We start from the raw sequence: 20,616 nt of genomic DNA, 5'->3' as shown, positions 1-20,616 counted from the left end.
ATTAAATTATGGGCCTCTGTTGAAAGAGGGGGGGAAATGCTCCATAGGGCCTAGCTCCTTGTTTGACTCAGATTGTAGGTAACACAGTCCCTTGTTCCTCTTACCTATAAAGGCGAGAACCGAAGCCCCGAGTACCATGATCACAGTCTGCAGCACATCTGTGTACATCACAGCGGTTAAACCACCTGTAGGGAGAACGGCAAACCACAGAGTAAGAGAGAGCCAAATGGGTGAGGTAATATCCAGCCAACTTCTGTTGGCGGAAGGGACAAGCTTTCGAGGTTCACAGAGCTCTTCCTCAGGTCTGGAGAAGGTAACCAGAGTGTCCAAGCTAAATACAAGGTGGGACGGATTGTTAAGCATAAAGGTTTCACACGTGCTGTAGGAGACCGCTTAAAATGAAGTGGGCAGTTAAGGGTTAGCAGGCAGTAGGGTGTGTTACAAATTGTTGTAAAAAGCCATAAAACTAGTCTCTCTGTTAAGTCCATGTTTAGTCAAAAATGGAACCCTACAAAAGACTATATACCAAAACCCCACAGATCCCCACAGTTACCTCCACAGATCCAGCAACCACCCCAGACAAGCCAATCAATCTGTTGTCTACAGCCAGGCACTCAGCTATCACCGAATTTGCTCTGAGGAGAAAATCCAGGATATACACCAAAACATGCTTAAACCACCTTCTCTAAACAAGGACACTCTACCAGAGAAGTAGATTGCATTATGGAATGGGCCACTCAAAATGTCCTACAGCATGTGTGAAACCCTTATGCTTAACTATCTGTCCCACCTTGTATTTTGCTCAGACGCTCCATTACTAGGGAGCCTGATCCGAAGCTCAAAGTCAATGGAATTCTTTCCATTAACTTCAATGAGCTTTGGATTGGGCCCGGAATGCAGAGAAGTAAAATGCATTGCGGGAAGTGAGTCTTTGTCAGACTCCAGATTAGTGTGCTGCTTTTAAGATAGTATCATTACCAGCTATAGTGTAGACAGCTGTCACTGCTAGCAAGATCACGGTGGACAGGTAAAGGTTCCAGCCCAGGGAGACTTGGATGAACAGCGCTCCAGAGAAAATATCTGTCTGGAATAAGAGCAAGGAGAATTTGAGTCTCTAGTGGGTTGAATTTATTAGCACTTCTCTGACATAATCTCCAGCCCACCGGAAGGCTCAAAACCCATTAGATGGGCAACCAGAATGGAGGATGCTATGAAAGTGAGGGAGGGGGAGACAGAGGGGAAAAGGACAGACACAATAGGATCAAAAAGGTGCACTGAGCTGTGGAGAGCATGGAGCCTGATTCGGTGTTGCACTGTGGCTCTGTGTGCCAGGCCCCAGAGACGCATAAACCCTCCCCATCAGGTTAATACCCCTAGCGTGGGGGGGCCTTCCGGGGTGAGATCAGGTAGGCCTGTCCCTCAGCAACTCTATATCCCTGCAGTAGCTCACAGAAGCCATTACAGCACAACTTAGAGCAGCCTGTCAGGGATGTAAGTGATCGGCACCTCATTCAGACAGGGTCAGAACTCTCTCAGCAGGAAAAGGCTCCTGACATTGGAAAGGGGAACCAGATGAATGCACAGACAAGAGCATGAGTCACTGGGAAACAAGGGAGGGTCCCAAGCACTGTGGGTGTTGTGAATGGTTAGTCCGAGCTCACTTTTCTAGTAGGTGGGGTCATTGGCATCTGTTAAAACAGAACATCTGGTATCACCCTGGGCGTGGGAGACTACATGGTCTAATGGTCAGAGTGATGGACTATCAGCTGGAAAGACTATGAGTGAGTGGCCAATGTCTTGTGCTTCAACCTATCTATCTGAAAATGGACCCTAGCCAGCTCCTCACTGGTGTCGATCAGGATTGCTCTAACAACTTCAATAACATTAGGCCTATTTATGCAGGTTGGAGATCTGACCTAGAGCTGCAGAAGCTCCCTGGGTCTCACTTTGAGGAGGGGGATAGTAAACGAGGCCAGATTGGAAAAAAAGCAGCATTAAAATTGAGATGCACCCATTGTAAATACAGAAGGTGGCACATAACAAGTGGGGAGGTTTTGTTCTGTATTAATAAACCCAAAAGAAATCTGTAAACCTGGGATGTGGAAAGATGCAGACGCCGTCCATGGGAAAGCGAGACAGAATGGAGTGGTAAAGAGCGTGTTCCTCTCTGCCCCCAAATCATCTCCCTAAAATCCAGCTTCCATTAGCCCTCGTGATCTTTACAGCCCCCAGATACACAAAGTGGCAGGGGGGCGGGGGGGAAGTGAAGAGCCTCCTGTACATAATGGATATGAGCTTTGTCTTCCCAGCAGGAAATATAAAGAGTGTGCATCCACACACTTTGACCCCATCACTCACTCAGCTCGCCGCTCTTCCTGGCAAGCAGGAGGATTATGAAACTGAGCAGCAAAGTTATTAACCTACTTTCCAGCAGGAACTGCGGCGTGAAAAATCCCCCTCATAACCAAACCTCCTGCTGTCGAGCCAGCCATTAAATAAGCACTCTGAAAACAAAGGTGTTACCTTAGAGAAAACACCTCCGAGGCCAATAAGCTAAACCAGACACACCTGTCAGACGCGTATGAATTAGCCTTAGCAGAGAGGTCGCTGAGAATAAGCAGTGAATACTAAGCACAGACCACTGAACCGAAAGGCATTGAAAAATACTGCTTCCCCAAAAGCCACCGTATAGCTGTGATGAGTCTGGAGTAGCTGCAGGCTCCCTCCCTCCCAATATCTGGTACCCTCCTGTGCCAGCAACGCCTCTCACAGAAGCTGACCAGAAGTCATCATGCCAGAAGGGCATTTGGGCCCAGATCCTCAAAGGTATTTAGGCTCCAAACTTCCACTGGCGGAAGGATCTGTGAGGATCCAGGCCTTAGTCACTACAGATGTGGGCTGGAAGTAAACTTTGGCTTAGAGACAAAAAACTGTAGTTCCCATTACCAAGTCGCAGTGGGGGAGGTTTAGGTTGGATATTAGGAAAAACTTTTTCACTGGGAGGGTGGTGAAGCACTGGAATGGGTTACCTAGGGAGGTGGTGGAATCTCCTTCCTTAGAGGTTTTAAGGTCAGGCTTGACAAAGCCCTGGCTGGGATGATTTAGTTGGGGTTTGGTCCTGCTTTGAGCAGGGGATTGGACTAGATGATATCTTGAGGTCCCTTCCAACCCTGATATTCTATGATTCTATGACCAGTCCCTTGAACTAGCTAGTCCCCTGGGTAATGAATATCTCCTGTGCCTAAGACTTTGCACTATAATCCTCCTTCCGGGTGCACAGGTAACTCCTGTTAATGCGCTGAGCAGAGAATATGCTCCTTTCTTTGCAGCATTCAAATGATCAGAAGCTGACATTGCTTCATGTGCCATATAATGCTACTGGCTTGCGACTAAAAATGCTTTAAGAACACTGTGCTGTGCTGTGCCTTAAGGTGGTATACATTTCCCGTTCATCTTACAGATTGAAACAATAGAAGCAATTCGTGAAGGTGGAGGGACTAGAGATAACGCTAGTTGTTTCCTTACAATACAATTCTTAAAATTAGAAATTTCAATAAAGAAAATAATCATAGAAATGCTATTATGCTAAGATTATTTTTGCAAAGAATTTAATCAACACGAGATGCAATGGATCAGATCCTGAGATGGTGTCCATGGAAGTCAATGGAGCTAAGCCAATTTACACCAGCTGAGGATCTTGTCTGATGTATGGGGAAGAGTACGGGGTTGCAAGAGGGCATTTATGGTGCATAATATGTTCCTTAATTATTTGTAACATTACTGTAAGGCTCACAGAGTGATTACTCTGTCTATGAAGCCAGCTTGCTGTAGACACAATGTTGCTTTCCAGTGGGATACATACCGATATCTTGGTGAATATATAGAGAATGAGGGACAGTACGGACATGTAGATTTGAATCCTCTGTCCTCCAAATCTCTTCTTCAGGTACTCGGGCATTGTGACAACTCCTGCAGCAATGTAAACAGGCACAAAAATCCAGCCAAGGGCCAGCAGCGCCCAGGTAGCCTGGAAATGGGGAGGAAGGAAAAGAAAAGGCCATAATTAAAAACATGTGATAGACTCTGCACCATGCAAATTCTCTGTACATGCCATGGGCAGTATCAGACAGCGTGGGAATGTGGCATCTCTAAAGCAAAGTATTGCTCTGCCATACAGACAGGAAAATCCTGGGACTTGGGGTTTATGGTTGGAAGACAAGGTGGTAGATGGGTGAATGAGAACAGGATGAACACTGCTGTTAGTACAGTGACAAGCCTTTGGAGATCTCGCATCTCTCTCTTTTTTATAGGATGTCAGATCCTGTTCCACTTCCTTGCCTCCTTGGCAAGATTCCACTTCATTGCACTAGGTCTATAAAAGGAGATGTAGTATTTGGTGACCTTTGGTACCAGCGGCATTGCTACTCATGCCAAGGTTCTAAGGCCCAGGAAGTTAGGAGCCAAGTACCTTTGAGGAGCAAGGTCTAACTGACCTTCAGGCTCTTGGCTCCGGAGAAGCCTTTGAGCATCTCATGATTTTTGCAGGACAGTATGACTAGGTTAGCAGACGAGGATGCTGAATGAACAGAATCTCTCTGAGCAGCAGAAATAGAAGCAACAGGAAGACTCTGATGGACTTTTGGACAACTTCCTGTGTGATTGAACTGGATTTGCACCGCACATGGTAAATGAAATGGATCGTTGGTTTTGCATGAAGTGTCTTTTGGGAGTTTAAAGTTCTCTCTCCCATCACACTCTGCTGCTCCAAAATCCAGCCCAGGCCAAAATGGAGATGTTAAAACTAGTGGAGTCACGTTTGCTCTCCATGATCATCAAAATATATCAATATGTCCGATGGCGCACGGGCTGCACGTAGGCTCCATGTTCTGCTGAAAGGGCTTGTTAGTGCAAATTGGAACTGGCAACGGGACCCAAATCTCAACTCCCAAAAATACCAGCTGCAGTGAAAATATATGCAAGAAAATTGATCTTGGGTGGATTCCTATGTGCCCCTTGGGGATAAATTGGCACCATTACCAGGCTCCACTCAAGGGAGGTCTTGGAATGGAACAGCAGAGATTTTGAGTTATCTAATGGATGTGTATTGCAGGAAAACTAACACCAGACTCACTTCTAGCCAGCGTACCTAGTAATTCCTCTTGAGTTGTATGTGCTACACCTAGTGTTCATGCTCTTAGAAGGGTCAGCGGCTAACCTCCAATGGATTTCAATAGGCCCCAATTCACACCAAGTTGTTGAACACAGAAACACACATTTTGGAACCTGAAATGTTATTACAGTGTTGCTAGCTCTTGTGGCTTTATGGTGAGTCTTGTGTGTAGGGTTGCCCACAGTCCCTTATTACAGGGGTTCACAACCTTTTTCTTTCTGAGGCCCCCCCAACATGCTATAAAAATTCCACAGCCCACCTGTGCCACAACTGTTTTTCTGCATATACAAGCCAGGGCCGGTGTTCTGGGTTAGCAAGCAGGCCAATTGCCTGGGGCCCCACACCACAGGGGACCCCATGAAACTAAGATGCTCAGGCTTTGAGGGGCCTCAGACTTCAGCCCTGCATGGTGGGGCTTTCGCTTTCTGCCCTGGGCCCCAGTGAGTCTAATACCGGCCCTGCTTGGCAGCCCCTTAAAACCTGCTCATGGCCCCCCAGGGGCCCCTGGACCCCTGGTTGAGAACTACTACCTTATTACAAGGGATGCCCCTTATTTTTTCATCTCTATACAACAAGATCAGGAGTTGCTGAGTGCTGCAAAAAGCAGGAATAAATACCCCTGGCAAATGTAAGCAAGTACTGCTTATTATTAATTATAATAAAATAATAATATCAGGAGGAAGGGTGGGGAGTGGGTGCTAAGAACACTTATTTTGAAATACAATGTTGGCAACCCTACTTTTCCGAGATGTGTTGTTTTCCCTAAAGCCCCAGATCCTGGAATCCTGTTACTATGTGGGAATCTCAACTTTTATTTTCTAAAAACATAGTTTCTAACCTTCATGGCTGCAGAGCACAGCCTAAAAATGTGACCTGGGAGCTCCCTGAAGGTTCAGTAAGCAGCAGGTAAAGAAAAAGAACCACCACATTGACATATTTTAAATCTCATGATTTTCAAGACAATCTCGTGATTTTGAGGGGGCCTGATTCAGGAGTTGTGAGCACTGGGGGGTTGACAATACTGTTAATAACTGATTCATGGAACCCACACCCCGTCCCCTTGTAAACTGTAACTCCAGGGCAGCCTGGATTCTTACATTCCACTCAAAGCCCCCGACGGCGAGGCCCCCAGCTGCTCCTGTGCCGGCAAGGCCGATGAACAAGCCGCTGCCCACGTTGCTTGACATCAGGGAGGCTCCAATCTGAAACACACAGCACAGGCAGAGGATGCAGAGAGTCATTGCAAGTGGTTTCTAAGCAACATAAAGCACTTCCCTTTGGCCTGGCCTGCTGTCACATCCGAGGCTGTTGTCTGATGGATTTTTTTTAAACTACGGTGCTTTGACTTATTAAAGTAATCTAACCTATGTGAGTCTGCCCCCTGGTGCTGGCCCTCATCCGGTCAGTTTTCATTCAGTCATTGACTTCAGTGGGAGTTTTCCCTTCGACAGACACCGCTGCGGAGTGGTCTTCATGAATTCTGAGGAGCTCAGATACGCCAGTGAGAGATACCATAGCAGTTACATAGGTAAACAGATGGATACGCTCTGAGCACAGATTCAGGATGGGGCCTGTTTGAAACAAGCACTTGTTTCCTTTTAAGTTTATGTATTGTAAACATGTAAATTATTGTGGAGCCTCTTTATGGCTTATTCCAATCTACGGGTATTCCATGACGTGCGAGGAATCTCCCCACGCATTTATTGCTTTGCCCCCAGAGTATCGATGCAGGCTGCGGGACCCGCCCCAGACGCCGCTGCTCCCTCGGGATCCATCTCACTGGAGATCCCCTTCTTCCACTGCAGCTGCTGCCCTATGTGCCACCCCAACAAAGTGGGTGCGATGGAGTTGTGTTAACAGGGGTGTCCCCGGGCCACCTCTAAAGGGGGATCCCCAACCACAGCAGAGACCCCAAGGAAGGTGCAGCTCCAGGTGGTGGCATGTTTTCTGGATAAGGTCTGCAAGCTCGGGGTGGGAGAGGTGCGTGTGTGAGAGCAATTTGCATCCTTAAGCTCCACCTACTTCTCCCTTGGCCTATTCAGTCCCCGCCCCCCTGTGCAGATCCCGCCTCCCAGACTAGCAGAAGGGCTAGTTGCAATGTCTGGGGAACAGGCTGGCGCCATGGCCGTGTCTGAGATGCCCTACAGGGAGGGAAGGCCACCTCCTCGTGTGATCAGAGTTTAGCTGCTGGTTTGTAAAGCGCTTTCAGCTTCAAAGTGTGACATAAATGCATCATGTGCCATGTATCCTCATGTGATCACTCCTCATGCTCTGTGCTCGGGGCATGACTCTGCTCCCCTTATTCGCGAGGTGCCCCATCAAAATGCAACCCAGCGGGAGTGATGGATGCAGAACTAAGGCCCACGTTTGTGAGTGCCCGTCAGGTTAGCAGGTGGTGGGCTGATACCACATCTGCAGGGCAGCACCGCTCGAGCTCCCTGGGCGGTCAGCAAGATAACCTGAGGGGCAGTTATAAAAATGTCCATTCAGCAGAGGTTGTGCAAATCAAACAATCCTTCGCAGCCGGGGCCCTGGCTGGCAGGGCCGTAGCAACAAAGAACGTGGCCCCCTCCGAACATATGTCCGGGCGGGGCCCCTTACAATGCAGAAACTGGAATGCGGTATTTATTTTGCCACTTTTAGGGGCCCCCTTCCTTGCGGGGCCCCCTCCGGTCGGAGGGCGCTCGCTACGCCTCTGCTGGCTGGTGACAGCAGACGCCGTGTCCCTAGGGCTCCTTTAAGCTCTGTTCCTTTCGTAACCCTTGGTTAGCAGAAAGGCTCATGTTTTACGAAGATCGGTGAAACTCAGGAGGCTCTGATACACGGTGTGAAAAGGGAGGTGCTTGCGGTCACAGCTTATTCAAATCTCCCTGCTATGAGAATCTCACAAAATCAGGGGCTGCAGGGACTTTGCACTTTCCCCTGGAAATACTGTGAAACCAACCCCCTTTCTCCCAGTGGGCCAAATCCTGATGCCCTTACAGGCCCAGATCCCCCTGCCACAGTCAGATCCTCGCAGTGGATTGTGAGGGAGGAAATCTCTGTGAGGATCCCCTCACAGAAACCCCACCTCCCACAGCATTTCTCTTCCCTCTACCCTTATCCCCTCCAACAGACTGCGAAGGCCTGTCCCCAAACCTGGCACTCCCTCAGCTGGGATGCCTCTGCATTGGCCCTGGTGCCCCAGCCCGGCTTCCTGGCCACATGGCTCTATCGGAGCTGACAGAACAGAGAGTCCCCATTGTGCCCCAGAGGGAACCATGCCAAGAAGATGACACAGCTTCAGCCTTAAACTCCAAGGGGCTGGAGGGATGAAATTATGTGTAACCTCCCCACGGGTCCCCTCCATCTCCACCCTGTCCCTGCATGGCCCCCAAGCCCATGCAGAGGCCATTGCAGGGTCTAGGATGGGGGTAGGGAGGAGATGGCACCAGGGAGGTGGCTGAAGGAATGATGGAGAGCCTCAACCAGAGTGTGCCCTGCATCTATGGGGCAGCTGAGGATCATCTGGGCCTTAGTTTTTCCTCAGGAAAACTCCAATTGACTTCTGACCAAGTAGGAATGGAGGTGACATCCTGTCTACACCGAAGTGAATGGCAAAACTCCCCCTGATTTCAATGGGGACAATTGCCCCCGAGTAGTTATCATGCCAGTATTCCCTCTGGGGTAGCCAGGAAGTGAAGATGTGCAAAACGAAAACAAGGACTTTTGCATTTATAACCTGAGAGAATCCAGTGCCTTTCTATAGGCAAATATTTACACTCCAAGCCTGGACCTTGAGCTGTTCAAGAAACACTTGCATGGAAAGAATGTTGCATGTATCTTAAAGAACGTGTGAGCCTGGGAAGGCTGCAACCCATGCATAAATGTGGGTTCAAACACATATAGATGGAAACCTGCTGCAGTCTGGAAAATGCTAACACCTCGGGTTAATTTTAACACCGCCCCCAGCGTGGTCCAGTGATCCCTTAACTAGATGAAAACAAGGTACAGTGCTGTTCCCATAGGATAAAGCACCTCTGGTTTTAACTATCACTCTCCTCTCGGACAAAGCTTTGCCATACCTCTACACAGGCCACATTCATCCCAGGTGGCCACTGACATCAATGGAGATACACCAGGGATAAATCTGGCCATGCGTTACCAATGCTTTGGCTTCCCTCCCACCGAAAGTTTGCTTTCCAACCACACCTTGTCTGAACAGCAGATTCCTAATATGCCACTGCTGAGCTCTGAGCAAAGAGTAATGGAGTTTGACCTGCTTCTCACCTTCTGAGAAAGTTAAAATATTAATATTGCATGAAGCCGGAAGCTGTGGCCAGAATTAACACTGCTACCAGCCCTACTTCTCCATATAGTAAACTGCTGATTAAAAGGCTGACTGGGGTAATGTGAAATCATATCTTGAGTAAATATATTGACTCCCAAGAAATGTAAATACCTTCTCTAATACACACATCCGACTGTATCGGACACAGATGTAAGAAACACAGAAGCTGTAGAGCAGTGAGACAGTGGCCTTATTATTTATTCTGGTAGTGTCTGTGTCCAACTCACAGGAAGACACAGACACGCCAAGAAAAATAATCCTGAAGCCATGGAAATAGTTGTCTGCGGTTCCACAGCCCATCACGAGACCATGGGGAGGGTGCCCATTTGACCCTTGTCACCATTGTATTTACCCTACGGGTCTATAGCTTATCCCAGGGGTGGGCAAACTTTTTGGCCCGAGGGCCACATCTGGGTATGGAAATTGAATGGTGGGTCATGAATGCTCATGAAATTGGGGTTCGGGTGCAGGATGGGATGAGGGCTCTGGCTAGAGGTGCGGGCTCTGGGGTGGGGCTGGGGATGAGGGATTTGGGGTGTAGGAGGGTGCTCCAGGTTGGGACCAAGGGGTTTGGAGGGGGTGAGGGGAATCAGGGCTGGGGTAGGAGGGGAGGGCTCTGGCTGGGGGTGTGGGCTCTGGGGTCAGGCCAGAAATGAGGAGTTCAGGGGCAGGAGAGGGCTCTGGCTGGGGGTGCAGGCTCTGGGGCGGGGCTGGGGATGAGGAATTCAGGGCGCAGGAGGGGGATCAGGGCTGGGGCAGGGGGTTGGGGGCATGGCAGGGGGTCAGGGGTGCAGGGTCCGGGTGACGCTTATCCCAAGCAACTCCCAGAAGCAGCGGCATGTCCCCCTCCGGCTCCTATGCGGAGGCGCGGCCAGGCAGCTCTGCACACTGTCCCATCCACAGGTGCCGTCCCGGAAGCTCCCATTGGCCCAGTTCCCGGCCAATGGGAGCTGCGGGGGCGGTGTTTGGGGCGGAGGCAGCGTGCGGAGCCCCCTAGATGCCCCTAAACATAGGAGCCAGAGGGGGGACACGCTGCTGCTTCCTGGAGCCGCGGCTTGCGTGTGCGGAGCAGCCCCCGACCCGGCTCCTGGCTGGAGCAGGGCAAACCCCAGACCCTGCTCCCCAGCGGGAACTCGAGGGCCAGATTAAATCGGCTGGAGGGCCGGATGTGGCCGGCGGGCTGTAGTTTGCCCACCGCTGGTTTATCCTCAGACCCCACTCCAGCTTCCCTTAAAGTCAATGGAGAAAAACTTCAGTGGGAGAGGGATCATGCCCTGTGTTACACACTAATTTAAAATCACGAGTAACATCATCAAACTCAATGGAGATACACTACGGGGGAGGGGAATCAGTGACAGAGGAAAGGCAGGTTCTGTAGGCCTGACTGCCTTCACTGAGGGTGGTTTTTACACAGAAAGGACTCCAGACTTCAGAGGAGTTACTCCTGATTTGTACTGGTGAAAGGGAACAAAAGCTATAGGCCAAAATCTTCAAATCTGGCTCCCTACCATCAGGCTCCTAAGGCCATGTTTAGACATCTAAATAAATGAGACTTGACCTTCAGGGTACCTGAAGCTCTCACCTCAGTCACAGAATCATAGAATATCAGGGTTGGAAGGGACCTCAGTCAATGGGGACCTCAGGGCCTCGAAGTCTCTGAAAAAGGCAGGCCACATTGATTTAAATGCCTGAATCTGGATTCAGGAGCCTCACTTTGGGTTGTTTGCCATTTTTCTTCCACCTTCAGGCTGTTGGCGATGGGATGGAAATACTGTACACATATATGGGCTCTGTCAGATCAGGAGGGGAGATTAGTGCCAAAGTTGGGGAGTCATTAGTTGGAAATGCTGTTTGGCCAAACCTTTTGGTTAAACTGGAGGGGCTCTTGGCACCTCAGCTGATCTCAGCTGCTGTGGTATCACATGAGAGGCCTGCCTTGGAGACCATCTTTCAAGACCAAACCCATTAGGGTGTTATAGCTCGAAGCTGAAACCCTGAAGTTGACAGAATGTTGCCACCCAAACTGGAATTTAGCTGGGACGCTGGGGTTAACCTCCCAACTCTTGCAAAGAGTGCTGGGATACTTAGGTTATCACAAGTGGTCAGAAGATGGCACCTTCAGCAGCAGAGCAGACCTCCTCCCATATTGCATCATATGTTTCCTTAGGCATCAGTGCTAAAACAGTCATAACCGGACTCAAGTGGGGCTCAGCGCCTCTGAGAATCAAGCCCAAAGAATCTCAAGTTGGGCCCGGAAAACAGAAACAGGCAAACTCAGAGGGTGCTTTTGACCTAAACAACTTGCCAGAGAGTGAATCAGTAGGAGAGCCAAGACTGGAACCCAGCCCTCCTAGCACCCAATCATGTGTTCTAACCACTGGGCCATATTACCTCCTGGAGTAGCCCAGCTACCAGACGCAATGAAAAATAAGAAGAGTAAGGATCCTGGCAAAAGCCAGTTTCCTTCCAACATCTTTTAAACCTTCCACGCTCTAGTTATGGAAACACCCCCTATGCTTTTCCCTAAATGTCACCTGGGAGAAATTGGAGCACAAAGCACATTAAAGCAATAACAGTTGTTATATATTCGTACGCCTCTCCGACAGAAGACGCCTAGAGGATTTATAGGCACTGTGTATACAGAGAAAGAAGTTTTTGGTTGAAAACTGTATTCCGTTACCAGCGATTCACTGGAGAGAGATACAGCTGTATATTTTGCAATTGGATGAAAAGGCTATTTATTCCAGTGACACCTTTATTCTTTTAAAACGTTGAAATTATTTTTAGGTGTGCCTTTCGCTCCCACGCAAGCGTGCCCTTTAAGAGCTTTATTCCTTTCTCGTGAATCATTTCGGAGATTTATTTTAGTCCTCACACAGTTAATAGCGTAGCCTTTCCCCCACCCGGGAAGGGTAGAGGCGAAGGGCTTTGCCATACGATTGTTTTCTTTGTCGTCTCTACGTGATTTTTACGGCATCGCGCAGACCTGAGTCATTTAATGCTCCCATGGCTGTTCTGCAGCTGTATGTGAAGTGAGTTGGGAACAGGGGGAGGACCTAAATCCAGCTCTGAATGGGCAGGTGCGGCTGCAACATAGAAGCCACAGCCCCAGGTAACCCGTTGCCTCTGACCTGAACAAAAAAGCTAAGAACTGAAAAGACCAGGGAGACTGAACTGTCCTTTTCCTCCAGGTAGGGGTCTCTGTAGCTCAGGGCTTAGGTTCCTGGGCAGAGCTGTGGGGGGAGGATACTCTGTGGTTGAGGGTCCCGATAGCTCAGGGCTGAGGCTCCTGGGCAGAGCTGTGTGGGGTGGGTACTGTGCCTGTCCCCAGACCTTTCTATCAGGTACCTGGATTTGCTTGAAACCCAATTTTTAAGTAACAAGTGGAAGCATCAGACTTACTGGCAACCATGTCATGGACCGTCCAGCCAGGAAATACCCTCCAACTGTCCCCCGACTTGCCCGTATGGATGACTGAAAAACAGAAAAAACATTAAGTGCTTTTCCCCCCCACGGGTTCCCGCCCATCACAATGGTCCCGCTCTCCAGTCATCCTGCCAGCAACATGCTGGGAGTCCTCCCAGTTCTGCCCTCCCAGCTGCTGCTAGAATTGACTAACTCCCTGTATCCAGGTCATCCAGTGCTTTCTGGAGGATTCAATAAACCATTTTGCAGACGCTCAAGGTGCAGCGACAATAGTTAAAACAGGGAAATAATGCACTGTGCTCCAGCAAGTCCAGCGGGGTGAAACCTCGGGCTGTAGCCCATCCATTCCTGGGACGCCAGAGAGCTCACCTTGTCGGAGACCCCAGACTGCGTACTACAGTGTGCACATGGGATTGCACCGGGGCAGTGAAGAGTTGCCCCATTCTAGGGGGAACTATGAGTAGAACAGAGCCTTAGGATGACCAATCCTTCCTGAGCTTCCCATTGCACGGGAGAAACATACAGCATGTTCCCAGCCAACGCTTCTGGCCAGCGAGAAGGGGAGTGCTTCCTGTTAGCCCATTATTAACACTAGCCTGAGCTAACAAGCCTCTCTGGCTTCTGAGCTGGGGGCCTGGTTGTTACTTTGCAAGTGGGAAAGCCTCTCGGTTTGTCAGGACATTGTACCCAGAAGTTACCAAGCAGCTGTGAGTTGTTGCTCCGCTCTGATTTGTGCAGCACTCTCATCTGCAGCTTGGAAGCCAGAATATGGAGCAGCTTTGATCCATGCTTGCAGCAGATGCATGGGGCACCGGAGACTGGGGGTGCGGAGTGATGGCCTAGCTCTTCCATTTTCCTTCTCCCCATTCCTATGTCTGTTGGCTGCCTGGCTTGGGTAGAAGCTGCCCTCTGACTGGGTGATGGGGCTTCTGAATCCATTTAACAACCTCCCAGTGAGTGCACATGTTAGGAGAACAAAACGACTTCCCCAGACAGGCTGCTGGGTCAAAGAAAATAGGGATCAACTAATAATCGTCTTTCCAAATTTTCCAATGCCCGATTCAGTCCTTTTCGCTTCATTCCCCCTCTTAGGCCAGAAAAGTCTCCCAGCTCGCCTTTCTGCAGCCATTCCACGGGGAACCTCACCCCTTCTCCCCAGTCCATTATGGGATACTTAGCAATTCTGGCGGCAGTACCCTTCCCTCAGTGCTATTTAGGGATTGCAAGGAATGGAATCGGAGCTGCATGGGAGTGTGGGGGAAAGTGTTTCTACTCTCTACCCCCTAGCATACCAGTCAAAGCCTGCTACTATCTGGCCCTATGAAAGTACTATGCACAAATAAAAAAGCAGGCGGATTATAAGCAGATATCTTTGCACGCAGGAGAGGCCCATAGCTGATTACACACACTGCCTGTCTTCTGTCCCCTAATGGAAGCAAATCACTGAGCTCCTGGACTCACCCATATCCCAACGGCGAGGACGAAGACAAAATAGATGACGACGACAATGATGTCCACAACCTCGAAGGCAAGGTTCCTCTGTCCAGGTGGCTCTGTGGTGGCCGGGGTGGGCTGGCTCATGGCTGCAAATGAACTGCTGATTGTGTCTCTCTCACACTGGACTTTGATGTACGTTTTCCTTCATTATTCTCCTTTAATAATTAACAGGGTTGGGAGAGTGTCAGAGGGGAAATCGAGAAACACAGGGTGGCAGATAACACTGTTGGCACACTGGCAATTGACAGATCCCAGTCTGCAGCATGCATAGGCATCCTGTACTGAGCCAGTCATCTCAGCCCTGCCTCGTAATCTGCCGAGCTAAGGACGGGCAAACCCTCACAGGGTTTGGAAGGTGGCTCAGATAAGCCAGTTCAGGGAATCAGGATTAAAGGGACTTGAAAGACCTCAAATTAATGAATAAATGGACTTAGGACATCACGTTTATTTTGATGGGTACCAAACAGGAATCACTGCGAGAATAAGGGCTGGGGAAATATAATTGAACCTACAACATGCTGGGACTAGATCTTCCCACAACATACTTAGATTGGGGCAGGGGGAGAACTTTCTGCACTCTGAGGTGCCATCACAATACATAGAATAAATTGTACAGGGCCTGTTCCGATGAGGGCTGCCAATTGTCTAATCACACAAACCCAAACACGCTGCGGTTGTTTGCGGGGGTGCAGGCTCTGGGAGGGAGTTTGGGGCAGGAGGGGGCTCCGGGCTGTGGCAGGGGGTTGGGGTGGAAGAGGGGGTGCAGGCTCTGGGAGGGAGTTTGGGTGTGGGAGGGGGATCAGGGCTGGGGCAGGGGGATCGGGGTGCGGGCTATGGCAGGGAGGCACTTACCTAGGGAGGCTCCTGGGCGCCGACACAGCGGGGCTTAGGCAAGCTCCCCGGCAGGCACCACCCCCACAGCTCCCATTGGCTGCAGCTCCTGGCCAATGGGAACTGCGGAGTCGGTGCTGGGGCAGCACGTGGAGACTCCCTGCCCCCCAGGGGCTGCAGGGACATGCAGGCTGCTTTTGGGAGCGGCGCAGAGCCAGGGCAGGCAGGGAGCCTGTCTTAGCCCCGCTGCGCTGCCGGACTTTTAGCAGACTAAAATCTCACTGATTGGCTTCTGAAGCCTCCAGGAGATAGGGCCTGATTCCAGGAGACCCCCGGCAAAACCGGGGGGGTTGGTGACCCTAGTTCTGACTGCTGTTGAAGTGACATCGCCAACACTCATGATTCTATCCCCAGCTGCTGGAGTCCCATGATTAAGTGAGAACAGCAGCGGTTATTATAAAAAAAGGACATTTCCCGCCATTGTGGCTGCAGAGAAAAGCTTGAAAACGTGACCCAAGGATGACTTATAGGCTCAAAAATGAGAAGGAAAATAAAGAGAACCCACGAGGTATTATTATTATTTTAAATTCATGATTTTAAAGGCAAGCTTATTTGTTGGGGGTGTTGGTGGACGGGACTGAAATGATATTTGAATGCTTGTGGTTGGCCTTTCCATTCTACGGGAGTTGGATCAGGCTCAGGGTCCTGACAGCTGCAAGGTGCATATTTAAAACAGCCACGTAGGGTCCTACATTTAGCTTTAAAAAACAAAACAACCCCCACAAACCCCATCAACTTCTTTTTTAAAATAACTGGAAGGTGAAACAAAAACGTACCCCTGAGTGCTGCCGGCACGTATTCATACATGGCACAGTGCCACCTGGTGCACAAAGAAGAGAACAGAAAGAAGAATTGAATGAGAGTCCAGCGCCTGTTATTTAGATAAACAAATTTCTTTCAGGCCCTTTATAAGCAAATAGTCTTGTTGGCAAATTCACCCAAGTTAATGAGACACAAACCTGAGGGCCTAACTACCTGCAGTCATTAAAAATCCCCTGGCACTGTTCTCCACAGCAGGGCCATACGTCCTGGCCAATTTGCATGTTTACTTTTCCCTGCTTCCCCCTTGCAGTACAAATTAGGTTTGGGATTCAGCCTTTTTTCCTGCCTTAAACTGCTGTGTGTTGTTTTTATGTGTTGCGAAAAGCCGCAGAGTTCCACGCCAGAACTAGCTGCATTTCAGCAGTGGGAAAAGTATTATTATGATTATTTATTATTCGAGTGATTTCTGTGCAGTTTGCAAGGTGCTTCCTGATCTTTCAGGAGGAAAATTGCTATCTGTATAAATATAAGCTCTTAATTATTATTGTATTCGGCTACCTGACATCAAATCAAACAGCACATGGCGACCCCGGACCGCTCAATAAATTCCATTCCCATCAACAGGAAATTCCATTCCCATCAACAGGAATTAAATGTGGATAGCAAGGCAGAGGGAGTAGCATTTGTATTGCCTTATCTAGGGAGCCTGTCACATACATGTTTGGCACTCATGGAGTTAACTCGCCTGACTTGCATGAGCATCAAGTACAGTCACAGGCAAAGAGCTGGGGAATGAACCTGGGAAAGCAGCTGTCTCTGGGCGTTAGCAGGGGGAGCAGGCATAGATCACTCTGGGTTTGTCAGGGAGCTGTAATTGCTCTAAGGTGTGGCAAGCTGGTATCTCCAGTTCCTTCACTACATCCTGTCAGTGCCACAGGCCACCTGGTGCAGCTCGGGACATTTCCTGGCTGGCGTGGGGGACTTCTGCGTTCATGGGTGTGAAGCCCTGTATCCTGTCAATCTCAAGCCAAGCAGGCTCCTGCTCCCACTGGCATCTCTCAGGGTAGCCCTCTCCGCTGGGGAAAGGAACGAAAGGAATCCAACACATTCAAGGAGCAGCTGGAACTACTGCCCTGATACATCTGCTGCAGGCTGCCTGCTGCTCAAACAATACAAGGAGAACGAAGGTGATGGAGCAGGGCTAGTGGCTAGAGCAGGAAACCAGCCCTCAACATTCCTGATTCTTAACAGCTGTGCCACTGACAAAGGGGGAGTCACTTAAATGGGTTGCCTCAGTTTCACCGGCTGTAGGCATGGAGGGAGAAATAAGGAATGTATCTGAAGCCCTTTAAGAGCTGCCCGGTGCTGTTGGTTCGAAGTGGAGGGAGGAAGCAAAGAGGGCTGGGAGCTCCTGGAGCGTGAGACCATAAAGATGTGGGAGTAAATTGCTGGGTGGGTCAATCTCACATCATCATAGATGTCGGCTTGATTTTTCACAATGGGGAAGTCTCCCCGGCCATCATGGAATTGATGGGCTTGTGGGACAGCCGGGCCACCTTCTTGGCTGACACATCATGGAGCGAGCCAGGGACCTCCTGAGCGTCAGTGTGAGCTGCTACAGCTTGAGCTAAAGAGCCAAGCCACTCCAAGGAGGGCAGTAACAGACTCACAGCCTCTGCACATGAGGCACAGAGGGGCCACCTGGTAACATGCACTCGAGAGTGGGTTACACTTGCACAGAAGATTTTCACTGCGGTGATTCAAAGTGCAACGAAACCTCTTCCCTAGCACCTCACTGGCTAAGAATAAGGTCTTGTCTGCACAGGGCGGGTTGCATCACTGTAGCTATGCCCAGACTAACCCATAGTGTAGAGAAACCGCATCTACATCAGAAGGGAGTAGCACTGGAGCAGTGCACCCCGGCTTGAACGTCAGCACCTCCAATTAGGTCCATGACCGAAATGCCAGTGTTCAAAGATCTCCAAGCTGCTGGGTCAGTCCAGTCTCCAGTGGCTACTTCTCCTCCTCCCAAAGTCACGTAACACGGATACCACGTAACATGGATACCACGTAACCCACGTCTGGGTTGTGACTGGTCAGGGGGATTTGGATAAAATGGCAGTGTGCTGGGTCAAGATGTAGGCGCATTGCCAGAGCTCACACACTAATGCGGGGTTGTAGCCAAAAGATACTCAGCCCTTGTTTTCAGGAGCTCAGTCCCCAGCAGTTTTAAATAATAATAAGAGGTCCGGTTGGTTACTATTCCAGATTTGGAAGCTTCCCTACCAGCAGCAAAGATGACCTGTAACTTACCCTATCCCAGCAGGGTTTTTGCCTGCATAGAATGAGAAGAGTCTACTGCTCCGGCCTAGTAATGGAGAGCGCTGGGGGAGATGCTATTCCTGTCCCAGGAGGATTTTCAAGATTTCACTGTTTCCCATCCCAAAACAAAAACCCGCAAAATCTCAATCCAAGTGTTTAATTCCCATTTCAACCTTTTCCATTTTTTTTTTTTTTTTTTTTTTTACTATAAATTAAATTTCACTGTGAAACAAAAAATCATTTTGGATCCTAAAAATGGAATTTTTGGTTTCAAAAGGGGACGTTTCAAAACAATTTTGAAACTTGAAAAAAAAAAAAAAATCAGCCTGGGGAAGTGATCAAAGCTGACCCTTGCTGAGGAAAAGATTCTGTTCCGACAAATTGCCCCTTTTCCGACTAACACGTTTGCTGAAGAATTCCCGACCATGGAGCTGCTCCCTTACGGCAGACGGAAGAGTCTTGTGCGGAGGTCCCCGGGTTCAGGCTCTGCCACGGATTCTAGAGAGACTGCTACAGAGGCCTGGATTTTCAATCGTGCCTGCACACTTTTGTGCACACCTAGTTGTATACACGGCCCCTGCTTGAGTCTGCACATTACGCAGTGGGCACACGCTTGCCAGGCAATTCACACACACACGTGCACACACTCATTAGAAACCCTGTCTCCGAGTCCCCAGGCGAGTAACAATGATCCTAGAACTCTGGGTGGCTCTAAACGCCAAAGAACCAGCCTCTCGGCACGTAGGGCAAAATCCAGCCTGGGCATAAGCGGGTACCATTCAATTGGCTTTGGCACAGTTGTGCCTGAGGATACCAGGGCTGGATGGTGCCTGTAGTCTTCAGGCACATAGACTCTGCTATGGCCAAGCAGGCCACTGAGAGCCATGCAGTCAGGGCCGGTTCCAGGCACCAGACGAGAAAGCACGTGCCTGGGGCGGCACATTGTAAGGGGTGGCATTCTGGCCAATTTTGGGGCAGCCAGCCCAGCCCTGCAGGGGCAGGAACTAGCGATCCCCGCCGCTCACCGTGCCGCCGGGCTCCCCGGGACGCGCCATTCCCCGCCGTCTGCACCAGCCTCCGCCTCCCGCGCCATTCTGAGCCCGGCCCAGCCAACCCACCTTTAAAGGAGCGGCTGAGCCAGCACCTCCTGCAGCCCCTGGGGGCTCCACCTGCCTGGCCGGGAGAGGCACCCTAAGGCCGGAGGGCTGCCCACGGGCAGAGGGAGCGGGCGGGTGCCGCCCTTCACTCCCCTGCAAGCCACCTTGACCGCCCTCCACGCGCTCCCTGCGGCTGCCGTTTTTTTTTTTTTTTTTGCTTCGACAGTCCGGCCAGCTTTTCTTTAAAATTTTGCCTGGGGCAGCAAAAAAGCTAGAGCCGGCCCTGCATGCAATCCAGTATCCTGGCCCCAATACCCATTGAATACACAGCATTCCAGCTCCAGAATGCACTTTGCTAACTGGGCAACACTAGACAATCGACCAAGTGGGTGGATTTCCTTCCTGGCCCCGGCAGGCAACTGTAGTGCACGCTTGTGCATGAGATTTGAGTCCATTTATCTTATGCTGTGCATAAGCGCCTAATCTGGAGACACGCCAAGCAGCTGCAGCTTCCATTGAATTAAATTCTGTATCTACAGCGCCTAGCACGTGAGCAGGGTTGCAAGGCACTACAGAAACCACAAAATAAAAACAAGTGTCTCCCCCAAATCAACGCACTTCAGGAGTCGGCCCAGAATGGGGCCCAGATGCTCAGCACCTCTCTGGATCAGCCCTTTCCTGAAAAGAAAGGTTCCTCTGTTGCTCCATTACGGGTGTGACCCCTCTCTAAGGGTAGCCCACTCGCACACCCACAGAGCCCTCGAGCAGAGCAGGCTCTTCCCAAGCCGAACGTTACAAATGGCAGTCTGCTAGCTCAGGGAATGGGATGCAAGGCTGGGCTTGCTAACCCCCTGCAGGGACCCTCAGCTCTGGAAGGAGCCCTGCCCGAAGAATGAGAACACACCCTTGCCAGGTTGCTATTTGAAATTCATTTAATCTGATTGCAAATGGGTCCGTTGCTTGTTTCAAGGAAGTGTTTCCTGCCGGGGAGCTGAGCCGTGCCAAGGCAGCGCTTGCCTGCTCTTCTCCTCCCTACAAGGAGCCATTTTTGGCAGCACTCTAGTTCTTCAGATCTGTGCTCTGTTTCTCCCCCCCTTCCCCACCAATCTCCATCACACCGT

General features: G+C 50.1%; 1 protein-coding gene across 1 annotated transcript in view; it reads right to left on the bottom strand.

Moving 5' to 3' along the window:
* The window catches only part of SLC5A9 (solute carrier family 5 member 9), a 37,400-nt gene extending 22,893 nt beyond the window's left edge, over positions 1–14,507 (bottom strand). Inside the window, exons 1-6 of the mRNA XM_065408864.1 lie at positions 14,388–14,507; positions 12,903–12,974; positions 6,268–6,372; positions 3,863–4,027; positions 979–1,084; positions 105–185 (exon numbers count right to left, since the gene is read on the bottom strand). Coding sequence (XP_065264936.1) covers positions 105–185; positions 979–1,084; positions 3,863–4,027; positions 6,268–6,372; positions 12,903–12,974; positions 14,388–14,507 — 649 coding nt within the window. The remainder of the gene's footprint in view (positions 1–104; positions 186–978; positions 1,085–3,862; positions 4,028–6,267; positions 6,373–12,902; positions 12,975–14,387) is intronic.
* Between the last annotated feature and the right edge of the window lie 6,109 nt (positions 14,508–20,616).

Source organism: Emys orbicularis, chromosome 8 (genome assembly GCF_028017835.1).
Source record: "Emys orbicularis isolate rEmyOrb1 chromosome 8, rEmyOrb1.hap1, whole genome shotgun sequence".
Classification (NCBI taxonomy): Eukaryota; Metazoa; Chordata; order Testudines; family Emydidae; genus Emys; species Emys orbicularis.
The sequence above is the reverse complement of the archived record's forward strand: the minus strand, read 5'-3'. Positions and strand labels throughout refer to the sequence as shown.